Source organism: Podarcis gaigeae (assembly GCF_964106915.1).
Source record: "Podarcis gaigeae genome assembly, chromosome: 3".
Classification (NCBI taxonomy): domain Eukaryota; kingdom Metazoa; phylum Chordata; class Lepidosauria; order Squamata; family Lacertidae; genus Podarcis; species Podarcis gaigeae.
Genome location: NC_139680.1, coordinates 96,029,038 through 96,049,618, shown reverse-complemented (window position 1 = coordinate 96,049,618; position 20,581 = coordinate 96,029,038). Strand labels below are relative to the sequence as shown.

General features: G+C 41.7%; 2 protein-coding genes across 2 annotated transcripts in view; one reads left to right on the top strand and one right to left on the bottom strand.

The window, feature by feature from the left end:
- Positions 1-20,581, bottom strand: part of PTPN14 (protein tyrosine phosphatase non-receptor type 14) — a 461,328-nt gene that overhangs the window by 92,336 nt on the left and 348,411 nt on the right. The gene's annotated exons all lie outside the window — the stretch shown is intronic.
- The window catches only part of PROX1 (prospero homeobox 1), a 73,836-nt gene that overhangs the window by 2,658 nt on the left and 50,597 nt on the right, over positions 1-20,581 (top strand). Inside the window, exons 2-3 of the mRNA XM_083733303.1 lie at positions 7,025-8,818; positions 18,802-18,907. Of these exons, the coding sequence (XP_083589429.1) occupies positions 7,092-8,818; positions 18,802-18,907 (1,833 nt within the window). The 5' untranslated portion in view covers positions 7,025-7,091. The remainder of the gene's footprint in view (positions 1-7,024; positions 8,819-18,801; positions 18,908-20,581) is intronic.

Here is a 20,581-nt window from a genome sequence, read left to right as displayed (position 1 = left end):
CGGGGGGAGAGAGAGAGAGAGAGAGAGAGAGAGAGAGAGAGAGAGAGAGAGAGACTTGGACCTCTCCTGACACGCTTGGAGGAGCATGGAAGGGGGAAAGTTGGCATTTGTTTTCATGAACTGGCAGGCTGATGCCATGCCTCTCATCTGCCTGGTTACTTGGAGATTTTATGAGATCACTTGATGGTGCTCCCCGTGGAAACAGAAAGGTCTTCAGTTAGGGAAAGTGCTTGTGAACAGTTTGATCCTGCACATGTCTATTCAGGAGTAAATCCCAGTGTTTTCAGTGGGGCTTACTTCCAGGTAAGTGCGTGTAGGATTGCGGCCTAAGGCGGCATCCTTGGTCAGACAGACCATAACATATATAGGGAACTCATAAGTTCCCTAACAACCCATTTCTGGCAATGTTTGCTCAGAAATTAGCCCCACGAAAGTCAGTGAGGCTTACTTGGAAAGCAACTGAATAACTCCCTTTTAAACTATGTGGGGCTCACTTCTGAGTGAGTACGTTTAAGATTTGGCGGTAGGTCTCAAATCTTGAGGATACCTTTCCCATCTCCATCTGAGGACAGATTAGTGGAGTCCAGAGCATGGATAAGGAAGGATTGGGCAGGCTTAGAATTCAAAGAAAATAGATGGAAGGTAGTTTGAGTATTGGAAGAAGAATTGTGAACAGACTATTGGATATTACTTTCTAGTACATCAAGTATGAAATGCCCCATATTTGACTTTTATCATTCCTCCCCTAATCTTCCCACAAATGCATGCCTCTAAAGCTGTAGATTTGTACCCTGCATTTGAATATACACGTACAAAGGATGGAAGTCCGTATGCATCCATATGAGAGCCTGTAATTTCTTCCAAGTTAATGTTGTCTGCTAGGTTAGCGGAGGGCCATGTGGAATGAACTGTTAGATTAAAAATGGAGCATGTTGTTTGGTTCTTGTTTCCATTGCCTTGACGGGTCTTACCACTTTTGAAATGGATCTAGTTGCATTTGTATGTGTCTTTGATTATCATTTCTTTTGCTTAATCTGCTATCATGTATTTCATAGGTTGCAACCCTGCAAGGCCCTTGTCATCATCCATTTCACCTGCTTTTCCTTCCAAAGCTCATCTCTGGCAAATAAAAAAGTTGCCATTTGAGTCCCACTATTGAAGGACTTGAACTTTTTAAAATGTTGCTCGTAAGCCCATGTGCTTCACAGATTGCTGACAATGGAGATTGCAGACCACACATTCAAAGCAATGATCTAATACAAAACTTTGAACTGCAGTTCAAAATTGAAAGAAGGCCTCTCTGTCACCATTGGGGATTTATTTTAATGATCAGCCTAAAATTAAATTTGGTATATTTCAGATGGTTGGATGTTGCTATTGGTGCTTTTTTTTTGCAGCACACTTTCCAAGTGCACGAAAGTGTCAGGTGATGGATAACTTAATTGTGCTCCATTACAAAAGGCTTGAATGATTTTTCTGAGTATGTTTTGTGGGTGATTTGATTCAGGATTCTGATTGGAGGTTCTATACCTTGATATAACTGAGAAAATCTGGGGGGAAACTACGGTAGGAATAAATGTGCAAGTTTTGATTTCGCTGGTGTGCTCTTTTTTTCTAGTGATTCTTTGAATCACTGGCTTGTATGGAGAATATGCTGGCATGGCTTTGCCTTTTGTATATTGCTTACCCAAATAGTTTATTCATACAGAGTAACCTTTAGATGCATTCGTATAGGGTGGCTCCCTCCCCCCTCAAAAAAGATTTCTAACGCCAACAAAGCAATAAGATAGCAACTCCTTTTCGTCATCAGGACACTTTGTACTTTCTGTATTATGTAGGAGTGAAAATGCTAAGCACCTCACAGCAGCTTCTTAATACCTTGCCAGATTGGTCCCCATGTGCCCGTGATGCTACACAGTAGTTTTCCTTCCTTCCTTTAACTAAAGATGGGTCCTTAATTTGGTCCTTAATTATTATTTTTTTTAACATAATGCCTTAATTTAAATGAAGCAGAAAAGAAGTAATTGATGCTAGAAATAACCATTACTTGTACTCCTAAATTCCTTCACAACATTTTAAAAAGATGGAGTATTTGACAGGAATGTGTCATCTATCTTACAAGTACTGAAAACATTGCCATTGGAAAAATGTTAATGTTGTATATCTCCCCCCACCTTTTGTACTTCTCAGAAGTACAGTAAGGTGACTTAAAGTGGATCTGTACAATACAATGTTCTGTCGATATTTAACAACTTGCGTGTACCGCTGTCATTGTCTTACGCTCCTTAAACTATTATACCTAAACCCAGTGCAGTAAGGACACTTTCATTATCACATATTTCCCCCTTTTTTAGTTACATATGGAATATAATATTTATGGACCGTGGAAGAGAGACAATAACTGAGTTCTGTAAAAAGAACATACAGTTTCGAAGTTTGCAGAATGATTTTTTCCCTTTCAAATTTCTCATTCTCTAGTATTCACCATCGGCAGCTTTGATTGAGAAATTGCCCCAGATAATTCTGCGCTTCTTAAAGCAATTGATTTCTTTTACCGAAGTAAAAATGTTGTCCAACTTTTAGCTGTACCTGCTATTTAAATCATTCCCTTTCCCCCAAATCAACCCACTTTAGCCATATGGGAAAGCAGTTTAGTCTACACTATCTAAGGCGATTACTTTGCAGGTAAGTCCATAGACGTTTCTATTTGAGCCATTCTAAATATTTCTGGATTGCACATCTAAGCAAGCTAATGTTTAGGGCTAAGGACTGGGATGCCTTAAGGTTGTATAGTTGACATGGTTTTGGGGGGAAATTGTGTTGCACCTTGTGGGCACCTAATCCTCTCCAGGGGGGTTTTGTAAACTAAACGCCATGTATTTGCTACACTACGCATAATTTCTCAGTATAGCATATCTGAGTGTTTGGGATGATGGTGAAGTGCAGGAGAGGACAGATTATAGATCAGGAAGGTGTGAGATTATAGATCAGCATGGGACCTCACTAGAAGAGAACTAAGTCCGGTTTATGATACAGGCCATGGAATTGAGAAAAGGCGCTCTTTGCTTTCCATCTGCGAAAAACAGAGCTCACAATCAAGCCCTACATAATTTGAAGGTTCAGATAACAGAAGCCACACCAGGTCACCAGGTGAAGGGTCACTTGTAATGTATATTGAATTCAAAGTATCGTATTGAGCAACAGCATTTGTGTACATCGCAATCAAATTTAGGATTTCACTGATTTCTAGAATTTCATTGATCATGTATTCCAGAACAGAAATCTGTGAAAATCAAAGCAGTTTCCTTCCTCCCCTTAAAAATGAGAAAGGAGTACAGTCTATAAGTTGACCATCAGTTTGTCCTTCCATATATATATATATATATATATATATATATGCATGCACATCTTAATAGGAAAGACTTCATCATATCAAATGTGTGCGCTCTTGCTGACTCAGAATCTCACATTCTGCTGTATGCGGTATTCTGTTTCTCTCAGGATGTCAATTCACGTTGGCATTTTTTTTAATTTTTTTTTTTTTGAAACCAAGAGGTTGAGCCACTGGCATTCCTTGGCTGCAGGAAAATGCATTTCTCGTCATTTGGGCTGAAAGTTCAAAGCCGGAAATTGTGCTGTCTAAAAGCAGTTGTAGTAAGAGATGGCATCAGCTCAGAGGGTCAATGGGAGCAGAGGGCTAGAGCCCCAGGGAGAGTGGAGGGGGCTTTGAGGAGAGGACTAATTGTGTCATTCACGAGCAGTCACTCCTCAGGCTTGCTGTCTATTGAGCCAATGTGGTCTTCCCTCCTGGTGGCAGAACCGTAGGACAGAGCCCTAGTCAGTACGCATACGAGAGACGAAAATGGATAGTGGATTCGTGACAGTGACCTTATGATAGCATTTCCTCGGTCAGTGCCACACACATGCACCAGGCCTGTCTGTCTGCCGGCCTCTCTCACGCACACACAAATGATCATAGGATGCTGCAGTATACCAATTCAGACCATCAATTCATGGTCTGAATTATCTCCACACGCTAATAATGGCTGCCCAGGGTTTCAGGCAAGGTTCCTTCTCAGCGCTACCTGGAAACGCCAGGGATCAAACCTGGAACCTTTGGCATGCAAAACATGTCCTCTGCCACCATGGAACCATGGCTCTTCCCCTTGTCCTTAGCTTCTTTCCCTTCTCGCCACACTGCAGCCAAGGAAAGCTGGTTTTTCAAAAGGCTTATGTGTGGAACCCTGTGGTTGGGTTTGTGGGTCAGTAGGAATGGACGGAATTATAATATACAAAGTCAAGAAAGACAGAAACCTTCAAATGGTTGCCAAATGGTTTGATTTCAGAGTCAAATGTCACTGCCTTCTTTACAGGCGAAGGTAACAACTCTCCTCCTCCTGTTGCTGCTACCTTAAGTGAAAACACTTGCAGCAACGTTGCAAATGCTCAGCCCCATTTTACATCTCATAGTATATTCCCTATAGCGAAACCTCTCTTTCCTTACTGTGAAGCTCATGTTGATGAAACACTTGGAGGGTAGTCAGCAGCAGCCAGGCATTTTGTATCTGCTGATGCAAATGAGCTGTGGATCCAGTCCCTTCAAAGGACTTTTTGCAGCGCTGCACATTTTTGCCCTTTACCTTCATGGAAGTGGTCATTCAGTTCTACTTAACCTAAGGAGCAAAGGAGGTGTTGAGCTGTTCAGCTGAATTCTCCCCCCCCCCATTAGAATAAACGGAATAGTGAATAAATGAGAGAGAAAAATGACACTTGCCAACTCCACAAAAGATTTGACTCTGTTCCATGGTCACACGAAGTAAGCCGAATAATAAGACCATTGCCACCTATTATTCCCTGACTTATACGAATTCACAGCGAACTTCCTACATAGAAATAATAATTCTATGTTAACAAACCTCCTGATTGATACCTGAACTTCTGATTATCCCAAGCTAATCTTTGCTTCTTAGGCCTTCAGATAAATCCACTTCTACCATGCCATCAAATGTTAATTTATTTTCACTCATTGGAGAGAGAGAGAGAGAGAGAGAGAGAGAGAGAGAGAGACTACTTTTTACTTTTGTTGTGTATAAAATGATTGTGGAAAAATAGACTTATTGGTTTACATTCATCCAGCTATGATAGGTCAATTGTTTATTTAGGTATGATTATTATTATTATTACAGTATTTTGCATCCCTTGTGTGTGTATGTTTAAGTAGAACTTTTGACTAAAATACTAACAATTGTGATTGATTCTAGCTTCACAATTTATCTGAAAGAGAGTTTATATACTATTATCCTCTTTTGGGTGCAAAATGCAAGGAATGCAGACGAGCATCCTGCAGCTCGCGTGAAGGCAAAAATCTTTTAAAGAGTTCTTTCAGTAGGTGCAGAATATTTGGGTTGGGGGCTCAGCCTTCAGATGATTAAAAACAAGAGCCATGGTTTTCATTCTTTCAAAAAGATTTTCCATTTTGCTGCTGCTGCTTCACATACAAGCACTGGCTACACACTTGATTGTACAGATTATTTCATGCTGAAATTATGCTTATTTGCATGGGTAGTCATTCTTTAAAAACTAGCCACAGATGCAGTCCTAGGGAGCACGTAGATGTTTTTACAGGTGAACCGAAACAGATGGGAGCAGCTCCAAAAAGTCTGCGTGCTGCCTTTGGCAAGGAGACCCTGTTATTGTGAAGATTGTGCTCTGTTAAGCAAACGTGAAGTTTAATATTAGATAAACACAGTATGGGGGGTGGGAATTAATTTTAACTTGGTATAGCTTTCAACATGAAGGCACCGGAAGAAGTTTGTAATGCCTCACGTGCAATGTGAGTTTAGCATCTCTAGTTAATAAGTCAAGAGACTTATATATATATATATAATGCAAGGAAATGTGTTATCTGTCTTCTTTTTTATTCTGTATTCCTAGGAAACAATGGTGGGTCCTATAAAAGAGAAGATATCCTCCTTTCTCACGCTGTTGATTGATATTGTTTTCTTTCATGTCTCTATATTTTTCTTTCAGTCTTCCTCTCTCTGTGTGTGTGTTACAGGAAATAAGGTTCTGTGTATGCAAAATGTTGTATGTAAGAATGATTTCAATAGGCACCTGAGATATTATCTTTGGAAGCTGTTCTAAAGGACAGTGTCACAGTGCTGAAAATGCCCTGCTTCAGCTTATGCAAACACCTTGGTGCCATATATCATAGTTTATGAAATGTGAAAATACTCCAGTCATCAAGGGTGACAGGTTCTTTCCCCCTCCCCATTTAGAACAACACATTGGGATGTTTTAAAAAATGACACAATTTCGGTAACTTGTATAGACTAGGAAATATAGCAACCATTTTCTTTATATTAGTAATGGATCTATTTATTTATTTAAAAAATTAGCATTAAAAGCAAAATGTATTTCTCCCCTAAATTGTAGTTCCTATAACCATTTCTGAAATTTTGTGCAACCCAATCATTGTTTGCATGTATCAAAATCCTCAAAAAAATAAAAAAAAATCCAGTTTTTACTTTAGCCTGAAAACTGCTTTCACCTTCTTGCAATGAAATTGATTTTCCTTTAGTTCAAATTTGATATGGCTGTCTTGTTTAACAATAAGACCTACTTTCATCTTCTTTTGTAACATGTATCTCAATACCCTAAATTTAATCAATTGGTTGTCAGAGCCTGTGTTCTTCTAATCTACTGTTTCTTCTGAAGATAAACAGTATCATTTTAGGCATTTGTGCAAGAGAATCCTATATTACTGGTGCTTAAGCAGTTCCCCCCCCCCATCCCTCTCTTTCTCTCTCTCTCTTTTAAAAAAAATCTTAATCCATCTTAAACCAGTGGAGCAGAAATATTTAAAATGTTTCATTTCAAGCAGAGTGCATAATAAATTGCAATAATTGTAATGTGCCATAAATCCCAGAGCCTATGCATTTTGCATTTGATTCAGGATTGAGGTCAGGAAATTTGGAGAAATTTAAAGAAAATGATTCATCAGTCCTTTTGTTCTGTTGGCCAGGGTCCCAGGATTCTTGAGCTGTGCCCAGCTGACAAGCTTTTGAAGATGGCACAATAACAGTTCAGTGATGCCTGACCATGACAGCACAGCCCTCTTAAGCAGGCAAACCAAGAGAAGAAGAGTTGACATTGGAGTGAAAAGGACGGTAGGGACAGCATCTGCATTTTTTGCAAAGGCGAGAGCGTCGTTTTTTAGTGCCATGAATCCCCAAGGTTCAGAGCAGGATGTTGAGTATTCAGTGGTGCAGCATGCAGATGGGGAGAAGTCAAATGTGCTCCGCAAGCTGCTGAAGAGGGCGAACTCCTATGAAGATGCCATGATGCCTTTTCCAGGAGCAACCATAATTTCCCAGCTGTTGAAAAATAACATGAACAAAAATGGTGGCACGGAGCCCAGTTTTCAAGCCAGTGGTCTCTCCAGCACAGGCTCAGAAGTGCATCAGGAGGATGTGTGCAGCAACTCTTCAAGAGACAGCCCCCAAGAGTGTCTTTCCCCTTTTGGCAGGCCTACCATGAGCCAGTTTGATATGGATCGGTTATGCGACGAGCACCTGAGAGCTAAGCGTGCCCGGGTTGAGAATATCATTCGGGGGATGAGCCATTCCCCCAGCGTGGCATTACGGGGCAATGAAAATGAAAGAGAGATGGCTCCGCAGTCCGTGAGTCCCCGGGAAAGTTACCGGGAGAATAAACGCAAGCAAAAGTTGCCTCAGCAGCAGCAGCAGAGCTTCCAGCAGCTGGTTTCGGCTCGGAAAGAACAGAAGCGAGAGGAGCGCAGACAGCTGAAACAGCAGCTGGAGGACATGCAGAAACAGCTGCGCCAGCTGCAGGAGAAGTTCTACCAAATCTACGACAGCACAGATTCGGAAAACGACGAAGACGCCGGCAACCTGTCCGAAGACAGCCTGCGCTCGGAAATGCTGGATGCCCGGGCCAGAGATTCGGTGGGCAGGTCAGATCATGAGATGTGCGAGCTGGACCCGGGGCAATTCATCGACCGCGCCCGAGCCCTGATCAGGGAGCAAGAGATAGCGGACAACAAGCCCAGAAAGGAAGGCCCCAAAGAGAAAGAGCACGGGCCACACTCTTTCCACCCGGAAGGCAAGCACCTGGCCGAGACCCTCAAGCAGGAGCTGAACACTGCCATGTCTCAGGTGGTGGACACTGTGGTCAAGGTTTTCTCATCCAAGCCCGCCCGCCAACTTCCTCAGGTCTTCCCACCTCTCCAGATCCCCCAGGCCAGATTTGCTGTGAATGGGGAGAACCACAACTTCCACACAGCCAACCAGCGTCTCCAGTGCTTTGGTGATGTCATCATTCCAAACCCGCTAGACACCTTTGGCAATGTGCCACTGCCTAATTCCACAGACCAAACGGAAGCACTGCCCCTAGTTGTCCGCAAGAATTCATCGGACCAGTCGGCCTCTGCCCCTCCTCCCGGCAGCCACCACCCGGCTCTCCATCAATCTCCACTGGCGGCTACCACAGGCTTCACCTCCTCCTCTTTCCGCCACCCCTTTCCTCTACCCCTTATGGCCTACCCATTTCAGAATCCCTTAGGCGCTCCTTCGGCCTCCTTTCCAGGGAAAGACAGAGCTTCCCCAGAATCCTTAGATTTAACAAGGGAGACCACAAGTCTGAGGACCAAGATGTCATCGCACCACATGAACCACCACCCTTGCTCACCAGCACACCCTCCCAGCACCGCTGAAAGCCTCTCTATATCTCTCATCAAGTCCGAGTGTGGTGACCTACAAGATATTTCCGAAATCTCACCTTACTCGGGGAGTGCGATATCCTTTACGATGCAAAGCCCACAATTTGCATGATGGGGTTTCTTTCATTTGGTGGTAAGGGGTTAACGGATGGGCGGGGACAAGGGAAATGACACGTGCATAAGGCCCTCTTGTCCTAAATTTCTCACAAAGTGGAGAAAAGGTAAACTATGCTTGTTCCGTTGTGGATCAAATCTGCGCAGTTCCTCACTGGCACAGTTTTAGGAGATAATTTTAATTCAGGTGTGGGGAACCTCCAGATGGTACTGAACTACAACTCCCATCAGCCTCAGCATGCCCGGTCAGGGATGATGGGAATTGTAGTTCAGGAGAATCTGGAGTCTCAAGGGTTCCCCATGCCTGATTTAAATGGGTTGTCTTCTAATGTTTATCCATTAATCCTGATGGAGAATGATAGATTTCTGGATGTGAACATCTTGGTAATGTATATTGGGGGAGAAACCTCATTATAACTATAACTGAAGCCATAAAAAAAGACCCAAGTTTGGGAGAGAGAGGGCAAGTAGCCCCATTTGCCATTCTTCAATTCCTGTCCTGTCAAACTGTACACATGATATCTGAGGCAGATCATAGGCAGCTTTTAAAAAAGCAATTTTGAAGGCACTCCCAACCATAGCATTTCGGACCTAAATTTGACATCTGCATAAGGGAACAAATGCAGGTGGCAGGTGGGGAGGGAGTCGCATTATTAGCCCATGACGAAGCAGAGCATCTACTTGGCTGTGATGTTCAAGGCAGCTTCATTGCTGTCTTTCCCCAATCTGACAAAACTCAGAAGGCAGCAAGTGGCTTTTATCACTTTCATGGGGAGAAGTTTCCCCTCGCGTGAATTCGACTGCTGTCAAAGGGAGGCAGGTTTTCCTGCTGAATAAGCCCAAACTTTTGGTACCCATGTCAGCTGCCTGTTTGAATTGTCCAGCAGTGTGGAGCTTTTATTTGCGAGTGGTTCTATAGATATCTAAGTAACCCCTGCGCTAGTTAAAAAGTCGTCACCAAAGGCAGTGATGAGCCGGTAGGGAATTTTCCATAAGACCTGCTACTGTATTGTCCTGTTACCTTACTATTATTTTATCTTAAAAATTCAATAAATAAATAATTAAACAATAGCCACCACCTTACAATATAGTTCTGGAAGGGTTGTTTTTCCATTTCCCTTCATTTCCTATGCCTGTATCAAAATATCCTAGCCGCACTGACAGGGATGTTCCTTCTCAAACTGTGTCCTAAGCTCCAGTGTTCACTAGCAGACAAATAATGTTGCTTATGTGTTTATTTTATTGGCTGGAGTTCTGCAGGCATAGATCTGTCATTCCACCCTATACATATGTAGCTGGGAGCAGGCCCCACCCAACACAACAAACCTTTCTTCTGAGCAGGAATGTGTAGGATTGCGCTGAAAGGGATGGAGTTTCTTTTCCAAATAAAACTTCCGCATTAAAGCTGAAATGATATTTCCCAGCTTCGGGAGGGGAGAAAACCTGGGGAAATTTTCAAATTTAGATGCCAAAGAAAGAAACAGAAAGGAATTGACTTGTGATATTCAAAACCAGAAGGCTTCTGAGAATCTGATGCGTGGGGGGGGGGGGGAATAATTTCAGATCAAATCCAAACGTCTTATTTTCTTAAGCAATCCTAGTGAGTCTGCATGTTAACAGTGCCTTTGCTGCATCTCTCCCAAAGGACAAGTGATGCATTTGTAGATCTCCTAACTTATTTTCTCAAGTGGGTAAACAAAGCAAGCACAAAAGAAGATAAAGATATACAGGTACTGCTGTATTTAAGCTAAATCAAGTCCTTCCCCACCCCCCTTTCCTTCAGATCGGAGTCCCGTTCTCGGCTCTTGTGCAGCTGCCGGGTATGCATGGTTAACCTCTGCTCAGCCATACACAGAAATCTTTTGTCCTAACATACAAAAAGCAAATCATTTGGCAAAGCTTGAGAGTATAATTAGATATAAGACTTCAGCTGGATTAATCTTTTAGGGCATGTCTTCTTCTTTTCCTCCATCCTTAAAAGAAAAAAACGAATCCCCCACAATTTTGAAGCCTTAAATAATATTTAGTTGAGGGGAATGACACTGTTTTCTGTCCTTCCTTTTTAATCTAAGAAAGATGATTATATTTTCATAATGGCTTTCAGTCACTGGCCTACCAATCCTATGCATGTTCACTTAGAAGGAAGATATTTCGAGTTCACTGGGGTTTGCTTTCCAGAAACTATGCTAGGATTGTGACTCTAGTTCTGTTTAGGTTTTTTTATAAAATTGCCCAGTCCCTACCATCAAATGTCTGCCTCAGGGTATATAGGGATGTCTTCAGATAAACTGAAATGGGCCATTTTATTGAAGGCCACATAAAATCTGCCCTGTCTTCAACAGAGGACTTGAAATAAAGGATAAACTGATCATTTGAAATTAGATAGTCCATTGCAGAATATGGCTGACCTAAGTAGGCTTAGCTTCACCTACTTGGAAAAGAAGCTATTGTAAATGGATAACTCTCTCCACTCTTGTGCAATCATAGCAGCACTGGTGCAGTTACTGTCAACTGCCCCAAATGGTGGTGGGTTCTGCTGAAAGTCTATACGTGTTTTTCTTAAATACACATAAGGTTTTTTTTTTTAAAAAAATATAATTATTATTGCAGAATCATTTACTTCAGCCAGAATAATTCTAAACATATTTTGCTTCCAAATTGGTTTAAGTGAAAGTTTTAATGGTCATGAAGAAAATGCTTTTACAATGCTTTGTTCCAGGCAATTGATAGGAGGGATTGAGATCCAGTCCCTACAAACCCTTTCACAAGCCCCACTCACTTAATGTTTCTTCAGCATTGTAGGATTTGGTCTGTGGAAGCTTTCGGCATTAGCGCACTGGCTAAGACTGAACGTTGGATGGCAGTTAAGTGTCTTTGAATGTTAGTCTTGGGTAGAGGGGTACGAAGATTGAGCTGGGCTTATTCTGCAATAAGCCTCAAGGGATGTGAAGAGAACTGGACTGGGAGACTGAATCAGTTTCTGGTGTTAATTGTGGAGACGGAATAGGAATGTTTAGAATGGCCTTGCCCAACCTGGTGGTCGAGTGAACTGTGTATAGCCCATGCACTGTTCACACAACACGTTTCCCTGCATTGCTAGTAATAGGGACCCATTCATGGGAGTCATTCCACTCTGGGAATCAGCCCTACTAAAGGGAAAGAGCCATTGTAGGGAAGGAAGGGAACAGAACCTGAGTGGAAAGAGGGACTTAGTGGATAAGAAACCCAGAACACAAGGAGTGATGGATTCAGTTCCAACCTCTTTCAGCTGGCTGTTGTAAAATTGTAAAGTGTAGATCATAAGCAAACATAGCAGGAGCCCATGAAGCAGGTGTCAAAAATAAGCAACAAAATCAAACCTGTGAAAATACAGCTAAAATGGGTGGGAGGCTCAGGCCCTTGGGCCAACTGTGGCCCTCCAGTCATCTCTGTTCGGCCCTTGAAAAAACCAGGCCGCACCCACAACCAGGCCACACCCCTTACCAGGCTGTTCCACATTTCCTTAAGTGCTTTTGCCTGGCTGGGATGTGTTGAACTGTGATAATGTCTCTGGCTTGCCTGGATAGAAGTGTGTGAGGAAAACCCACCACCTCTGCTGTGAGCATGCCCCAGTCCTGCCATGCCCATGGCAGCAGTGGTGTGTGCCCATGACAGAGGAGGCAGGGACATGGTTGCTGCGGGGGCATGATAGTGGCAGTGCGTGGTGCATCCCTCAGGCCCAGGTCTGCCGCCTGAGGTGGCTGCCCCACATCACCCCATGGGCCCTGCATGTGAGAATGTAGAAACCTCTGTCTTTTGGATAGACTGCTGTACAAGGTAAGAGTTGCATCCTTTGCCATGCCTGCTTTTCTTTCTGGAAGGAAAGTTTCCCACCCATGGTCTAAAATATAAAAATATAGCATTCTGCGACTCTGCCTTGATGCAGTTCTGCTCATAGTTACTGAGGTTATCTCTTTAATTTATTACTACCAGTTGTTTTCAGTGGGACCCTCCTGATATATGTAGCCCCTTAATTGCTTTCTTCATATTTCTGGAACTACCATTGTGTGTGATTTTTTTTTGTTTTAATCTTTCCTCCTTTCCTATTATTATTATTATTATCATTATTATTATTATTATTATTTATTCCTACGTTTGTATAGTGCTTCCAAGCATTCAGATCACTTCACGTTTATTTTCTAGTTTCAGTCCTCACAACAGCCCTGTGAATGAAGCCAGTATTATTGTTCCCAAACCTGTAAAATGGGGGATGAGGCAGAGACTTGCCTAAACCCAACTAGCAAGATCACAGGCAGATGCAAACTGAGATCTTCCTGATTCATAGCTTCTCTTATCCACTGTGCTCCGGACAATCTTGACTAGGTTCTTTGCCCTTCTCACATTTTCATAGCTTGGAGCTTTTGGAGAAATTGAGATCTTCAGACCCCCTTCCCCACTGTCACTGTTACAGCTTGGGGAGTTAATTTGTGAAATCAGATTTTAACTGGGGTTTATCCTTTTCTCCATTGATTGCATCTTTTTTTAGACATCACAGAAAAAAGTCCCATTCACATGATACATCTGGGGATATATCAGATTTGAATCTCTGAAAAGAGTCTGCATGCAGGCAAGCTGTCCAAGCATAAGCTCTGGCCATACATTAAATTCTGTTTCCTCCACCCCACCACATCCATGTGCCCATATCTTCAGATGGACAGCCATAGACATTCCTTGACTCCCCTGCTGCTATTCCAGTCCTAAAGATGATACTCAAAATGCAGGAGACTTTGTGCACTTGGCTATGAAACTGCAAAGCTGTACAACAGGCCTTCATCATAATGCTCACCTGGGCCTAGATACCTTCCTCTTTTTGCTGCCTGCCTGGGTCTACCAAAACAGGGTATTTGACACCTAGTAGACCCAACATGCAGCTGATGGACCATATTCATCATGGCAGGTCACCAACAGTGTAGGCTTGCTTGGTGGCTACTGCCTCTGTCAGCCTGACGGCCTCCATGCATTATGGACTACAATTCCCATCAGCCCCAGCTAGCACATCCAATGGGAGGTTGGCAAAGTGTTTCTACTTTCTGTGGTCCCCAGTGGAGGATTCATTTGGAGCTGCTTACTTGGGACTCCCAGTTTCCTCCTGTCCAGGCGCTGATCTTCCCCACTTCACCATGATCACAAGAATTGGCGCCACCCAGACCATTAATTGGGCCTGCATGTAAGAGGCATGCCAATCAAACAAACAAACAAACATGTCAGAAGCAGCCCACAGCCCTTGTTCAGTAGAGCATCTTGCAGACACACACACACACACACACACACACACACACACACACACCCTGTTGGTGCTGGCTGCAAGTATATTTCAAAAGCTGTTGTATTTCCACTGGGGGCCACCACTATATCTAGAATTTGCTGCTCTTCTTATTTTCTCACAGCTGCCTGTTTGTCTATGTTATCTGGAATCCATCGTAGGCAAAACCAAATGGGGGAGAGAGAGAGAGAGAGAGGCATGTGAAGGTCTGTTTGTTCTCGACCAGGTTTTTGTTTTTGTTCCTCTTTATTTCACATGGCTGAATATTCCGATATAAAGAATCTTAAGAGCAGCCGTTCTTCTTCCCTTTGGAACAGAAAGCAACATCTGTTTCCTTGGCGAATCCATCCAGGATAAGAACACAAGCCTTGCAGATAAGAGCCAAGTTCAGGTTTTGGTAGTGAAAGCCCTTCCTGGTATTTTTGTTTTGTTTTTGCTTTAGTTCCCAAATACATCTCGCTGTGACCGTAAAAGGCGTCTAACCATTATCCTCCTTGTTTGAGGGCGAAAGGAGAGAGTTAATGTTTGTATGCTGCATTAAACAAGATGAGAAGATGCACCTGCATCCAGAGTTCCTGCCTTGTTCGCGAATGTATTGTATATCTTTGCAAACTAAATACGTTTAATCAAATATTTTTTCAAGTTTTTATTCAAATAGCAAAAGAAACAGACAGCCAATTGTTTTGCTGCCTGATCTTCCTTGTCAGGCCACCCTCTTTGCATCTCAAGAAAAATAGCCTTGTGCAGCCTCGGGCCATTTGCATAGAGAATATTGAAACACAACATTAGATTGTGGGTTTTGTTTTGTTTTGTTTGTTCTTGTAATGCATGAAGATTATCTTCCCAGGTGAAGGCTGTAATCTTTTTCTCTTCAGAAGGGTTGTCTTCTATAAAATTCACAAGGAGAGGGGGGGGTAAACTTTTTTTGAAGTAAGACAGACAGTTCTTGTCCAAGCTGCGCAAGGATGCAGTATGGACAAACAATGCTTTATGAATGACAGCATTTTGAGTTATTTTCTCTGGCCACAATAAAAACACTTGCAGCAAATCCAAGCCTTCTCTCTCTCTCTCTCTCTCTCTCTCACACACACACACACACACACAGCTGTTTGATTAAACTGGGGGTAGCTTGAGTTCAACATGGTGTCACATTATTAATCCTACTAAATATATGCAGCACAATTTCTATTAATTTGGGGATATATGACTGAAAGCAGGAAAGGTGTGGTGGAAGCACCAATCTGCCCATAAGATATACATTCTTTTCATTTTGCAGGTACCCTGGGTTATGGTACCGAAAAAACAAAACAAAACCACACAAGAGGCCATAAGAGGATTTCAAAGAGGAAGGGATAAAAATAAAGGCATCTTCATATAATAATTCTGACAATGATGCTTCCAGACCTGATACAATCCAGATGCCAGTCCCCTCTGCTCCCCCCCCCCAAAAAAAGTATCTCAAATCAAGAGCAACAATCCATATTGTATACCTACAAGGAAAACATGAGCTGGAAAACTGCATACAACAATGCGTCTCTTCCTTTATCCTCTCTCCACTTCCTGCTCCTTACATCTCCTCTTCTGCTGTTGTGTTAAGCAGGGCTGCGTTGTGCTTTGTAAATAGATAACACTCGGATTCTCACGTTGTTTGAACACTGTTTTAGGTTCAGCTGCAGTACACAGTTTCTCTGATCTTTTATGTTCCTGAGCAGATGTCTTTCATTAATTTATGGATTTATCATCTTTTCTTTTCTTTTTGCCCCCCTCCCTCTCTTCTCTCTCTTTCTCTCTCTCTCTCTCTCTCTTTTACACCTGGCAGCTGGCTCAAGTTTCAGCAGTTATTGTCTATTTTGCATTACACATAGAACTGAATGTCATCTGTCTTCACAAAGCTATGGCAAAGAGTACGGAGGCAAGCCACATCAGCTGCTGGGGCAGAGCCTGTTTGCGTTTTTATTTGCCGTCTCCTCCTCCTCCTCCCCCCCTCTTCTACCTCCCCCTCCCCTTTTTACCTCCTTAATATTTATTTGTGCTCATTTTCTTTCCTGGCCTTGAATGGAGCTTAGCTCGTGTTCAGTACAGCTGTATGTTTACTGAATCTATTCCATCATGAGTCATTGTGCGTGTGTAAGTATCCTGGAAACAGCCAGTGCTTTCTTGGAAGAACAGTTGCTTTTCAACACAAGCACTTAAAAAGAAAATTAACCAATTGGTCAGCTCAGATTTAGCAAGGGGGTCATCTCACTATTGGCCCTTTTAGCATTTTGTTGGCTCTTTTTTTAATAGTCACTATTAGGGATGCTTTTTAGCAATAATCTAATCTGTTTGAAACAAAATAGAAACGGTGTATGAGGACTGTATTGTCAACGACAGGCAAGGTTTAGGGGAAGAGAAGCAAGGGGCTTCTGAAAATTTACGTTTAAAATAATCAAGCCATACGTGTAAACGGATATTTCTGCCTTGTAAGTACTGAGAAGTGGAGGTGGTCTTGTGAACATGTGTTGTGTTGCGTGTCTGAGTTCAAATATACCCTCCCAAGGCAGAATAAAGTGCACTACCTGGCCTTGCGTAACTCATGATCTCTCTGCCTAACCTACCTTATATGTTCGTTGTTGAGGATAAAATAGGGAGAGGACTGATGCCCCATTGTGAACTCCTTGGGAGAAGTGCAGCATACAAACCTAATAAAAATTTTTATTAACCCTAATAAAAAATAATAATGCAATAAGCATGATTATAATTGGGGTCCTTTCCTAGCAATGCTTTTCTAAAATAGAATGAGAGCTCTGCATTTTCTTGTGTCACTTGTTTCAATGGGACCTGTCTAGAAGAAGTAGTTCCCAAGAAATTGTGTCTTGGGTTAACTGCTTTGGAATTATCCATTACTTAGGGTTTTAATACAGATTTTTTCTTTTTAAGTGTTGATATATTTGTGTGTGTGTGTGTGTGTGTGCAGGCTTCCTCAGGACAATTGCATAATGAAACAGATTTCTATCAGAGAAGTTTTGACTTGTCTGAAACTCTTATTGCTAAGCAATAGGTGACAGCTTGCTACTATTATTTCATTTATGCATTTTGACAGATGGCGGTTCCTAGCGCAATGCTCTTTTAGACTTCTCTATCAGTCTAATGGAGGTAGCTGTAGGTTCTTTCAACTCTTCTCTTGGCACAAGAAGTATGTCAGTCATAAATTATCTTCTTTGTAATCATTAAGCATCTGAAGCTAAAAAAAAAAGAAATCTAGTTCAGCCAAGCATGTTGCAGTGCGTGTCGCATAAAATTAAGAGCTTTAAACCACAACATTTTCTATATATCCTTTTAGAATTAAAACAAAGATTCTTTTTTCTTTTGCAACATCTTGTGCTTTTAAATAATAATAAACCTTCCTCCATTCTCCTGCGTGCCCAGAAGTAAAATTTTAAAATCTACTGTTAGATGCAAGGGCTCTATTTAAAAAGAGGCTTATTAAAAAAACCAAAAACCATAAACCCTCCAAGAGCAGTATATAATGTGTGTTGTATCAGTGAACCTCATGTGTCTTGTCTCCCCATTATGATGTTAGGAGAAGGTCTTCAGTTTCTAGATCACGTTGAACTTGTTTGACCTTTCTCTGCCATAACGCATGTTATATTTAATAAGTGACATTTGTGTGCATGTGTGTGTGGTGATTGTCTTTAAAGGAAACAGCCCTCCAAGAAGCTACTGGGAGCATTCTTAATTGACCTTGTGGGGGCCACATTGATTTTGTCACGTGCATCTTCATTTCTGATAAATTATAAAGCCATTAATTTGCAGAGGAAATGGCAGGGCCAGCCTGCCGCACAGATGTGACCAAAACTGTCCTAGCAAACAGTACACAAAAGAGTGCCAAGAAGCCCCGAGAAGGAGGGGTGGCGGAAAAACCCGTCCCGAAAGCCTAGATTGTTATGGTTAGTTTCACATTCCCTTGGGAATGGTTTTGGTTATTTCTGATTACAGGCCTGAAAGGTAATGATGTTTGAAGAATAAATAGGTATCCTTGCAGGGTAAGCAGCCATGGATCAATCGGCAGTTTTCCACTTCTCAATATTTGCTGGCCCCCAAACACATTTCTGTGCACCTTTAAGGAAAGCTCTTATTTATTTCTAATTGGGAGAAGGGTTCTCTAAACCTTTTCCCGCCCCCTGCCCCATTCTCAAAGATGTAGGAAAACATGGTGTATGCCCAGCGAAAACATTTCTATTTTTACTCTTAGCATAATTTGATGTGAGTGATGTGGTACTCAGGAAAGAAGAATGCATCAAAAGGCAACTGCGAAAAGGGGAATCTTCTTCTTGGAAACATATGCATTGTGTGTTTGTTTCCTTAGCAACAGGTGAGCGCACACCTGGCGTTCAACCTTGCACCCACAAAATTTCCGCCACCATCTCCTAAGAAACAAATGAGGCCCAGTTCAAGATTTGCATGGAAGTAAGTTCTGTTGTGTTCTACAAGAATGGTTCCCAAGAAAGCATGTAGGTTTTCTCCAATTCCAGTTTTGACCCTTCTGAGGTGTGTTGCAACTTGAACGTTCATTTGTCGGTCAGTTCCAGGTACAACTCTTCTCCCAAAAGGTCTTATCAGTTTCCAAGCAAAGCGTTTTTCCTTAACTAATTTCATCCTACATGCAGGAAGGTCTGTCTCCCAACCACTTGAAAAAGGCCAAGCTCATGTTCTTTTATACCCGCTACCCAAGTTCCAACATGCTGAAAACGTACTTTTCAGATGTAAAGGTAGGAAAAATCCTTTTATTCATTTATTTTTATTTCCTCTTGCTTTTGGTTGCATGTTTTAATCCCCGAATGCTTTTTATTAATTTAAATTTGATTTCGCTAATAATATATCTTGGCAAACTGTTATTATATTTTTTTGCTATTGTTATTATTTTGCTGCTAAGTCATTCTTAAGGTCTGTGTTTATGCTCTCCCTGTTCTGTTTATCTCCTTTACCCTGTGGACATTTAAAAAAAAATCACAGTAAATTTGTAATTTTTTTAAGCACCATTGGACAGCACGCTTTTTGCATCTGTGAAATGTCTACTGGTGGCATTAGCCTACTATACAAGAGCATTTTGAAAGTGCTCCTTTAATTGTTCCATTGCAACCGGGTTCCTCCTATTCCGCTTAGATTAGTGCCCGCTGTAGAGACCCATTTTTCTTTCTGTCAAAAAAGAAAAGTGGGAAAAAAAGAAATACTACATTGAAATTCTCCATGCAGTAGCTGCTTAAAAACAAAAGTGATGATTGTCTCTTATTTACAACTTAATTTGTTGTTGATGCAGAGTACACTGAGCATAAGGAGGATGAATAAACTGACAGATTCAGGCCACATTATTCAAATGAGGATATGAAAGCTGTCGACGTACAGCTGCATCCTCCCCTCATTTTACAGAATATTAGGACCTCCTGGTTTTTTTAAAAAGTAATTGTTCTTTCACATCAACTTGATTTTTTTGTGTTATAATCATCTACTTTTTTTGCGGGGGGGAGAAACAAGTTTGGGTTCCAATTATTATAATGATACACATGGTATCATTTTGTAAGCCTTTAAAAATAAACATCACATTAGTTTAAATTTGCAGTGTTAAAATTCTTCTCTTCTTGCCTCCCCTCCCCAAATTCTACAAAAACTTTAGCCATGATCACCACCTCTCCTCCACTTTTGCAAATTTGCCTTCTCTGTTCCAGGGATGTTCTTAAACTGGCCTCCTGTGAAACTGGCCTGCTGTTCACTTTTTTAAAAAAGCAAACCAAAAAGAAAAAGCTGTCTATCTTGTTTAGTTAATTGGCTTCTATTTAATCAATTTAAGAATCGGGGTGTTTTGAATTGCACACCCTTCCTCCCATTGGTTGCAGCATTTTACTTAGAAATATTTGTGCTTTGTGGGCTGTTTTTAATGGGTTCTTCTTTCATTTTTCTTTTTGCATGGCATACATGTATATACGTACATTCAACATATTCTGCCCTGCTAGAGTTTCGGGCGAAACTGGTTTTCTAGGCTTTTTCTTACGTCTGCTTTTTTTAATTTAAGAAGTGCTTTGAAAACCCTTTTGACCAGAAATTCAAATAGGGTGTTGGTGAAGAAAACTGAATGTGTGTATTGCTGTTAATAACTACTCTGTCATAGGCTTTTGCTTTAATAATAATAATAATAATAATAATAATGCATCATCCATACAGTGCCTATGCCTGGTTAATAACCTGCCATGACTCTCATCCAATGGGCCAATGAAAATGCTTCTGTGGCAGTATTACCTGCAATGCAACAATGTAAAGAATTCTTGCTCTGGAGACGTTGGAGCCATTGGTGCAGCTTGACCGCAGTATGGCTCGAGGGAATCCTCCTAAAGGCTCTCTCTGATGTTCTCTCTGCTCCAGGGTTTCCCAAACTTGGGTCTCCGGCTGTT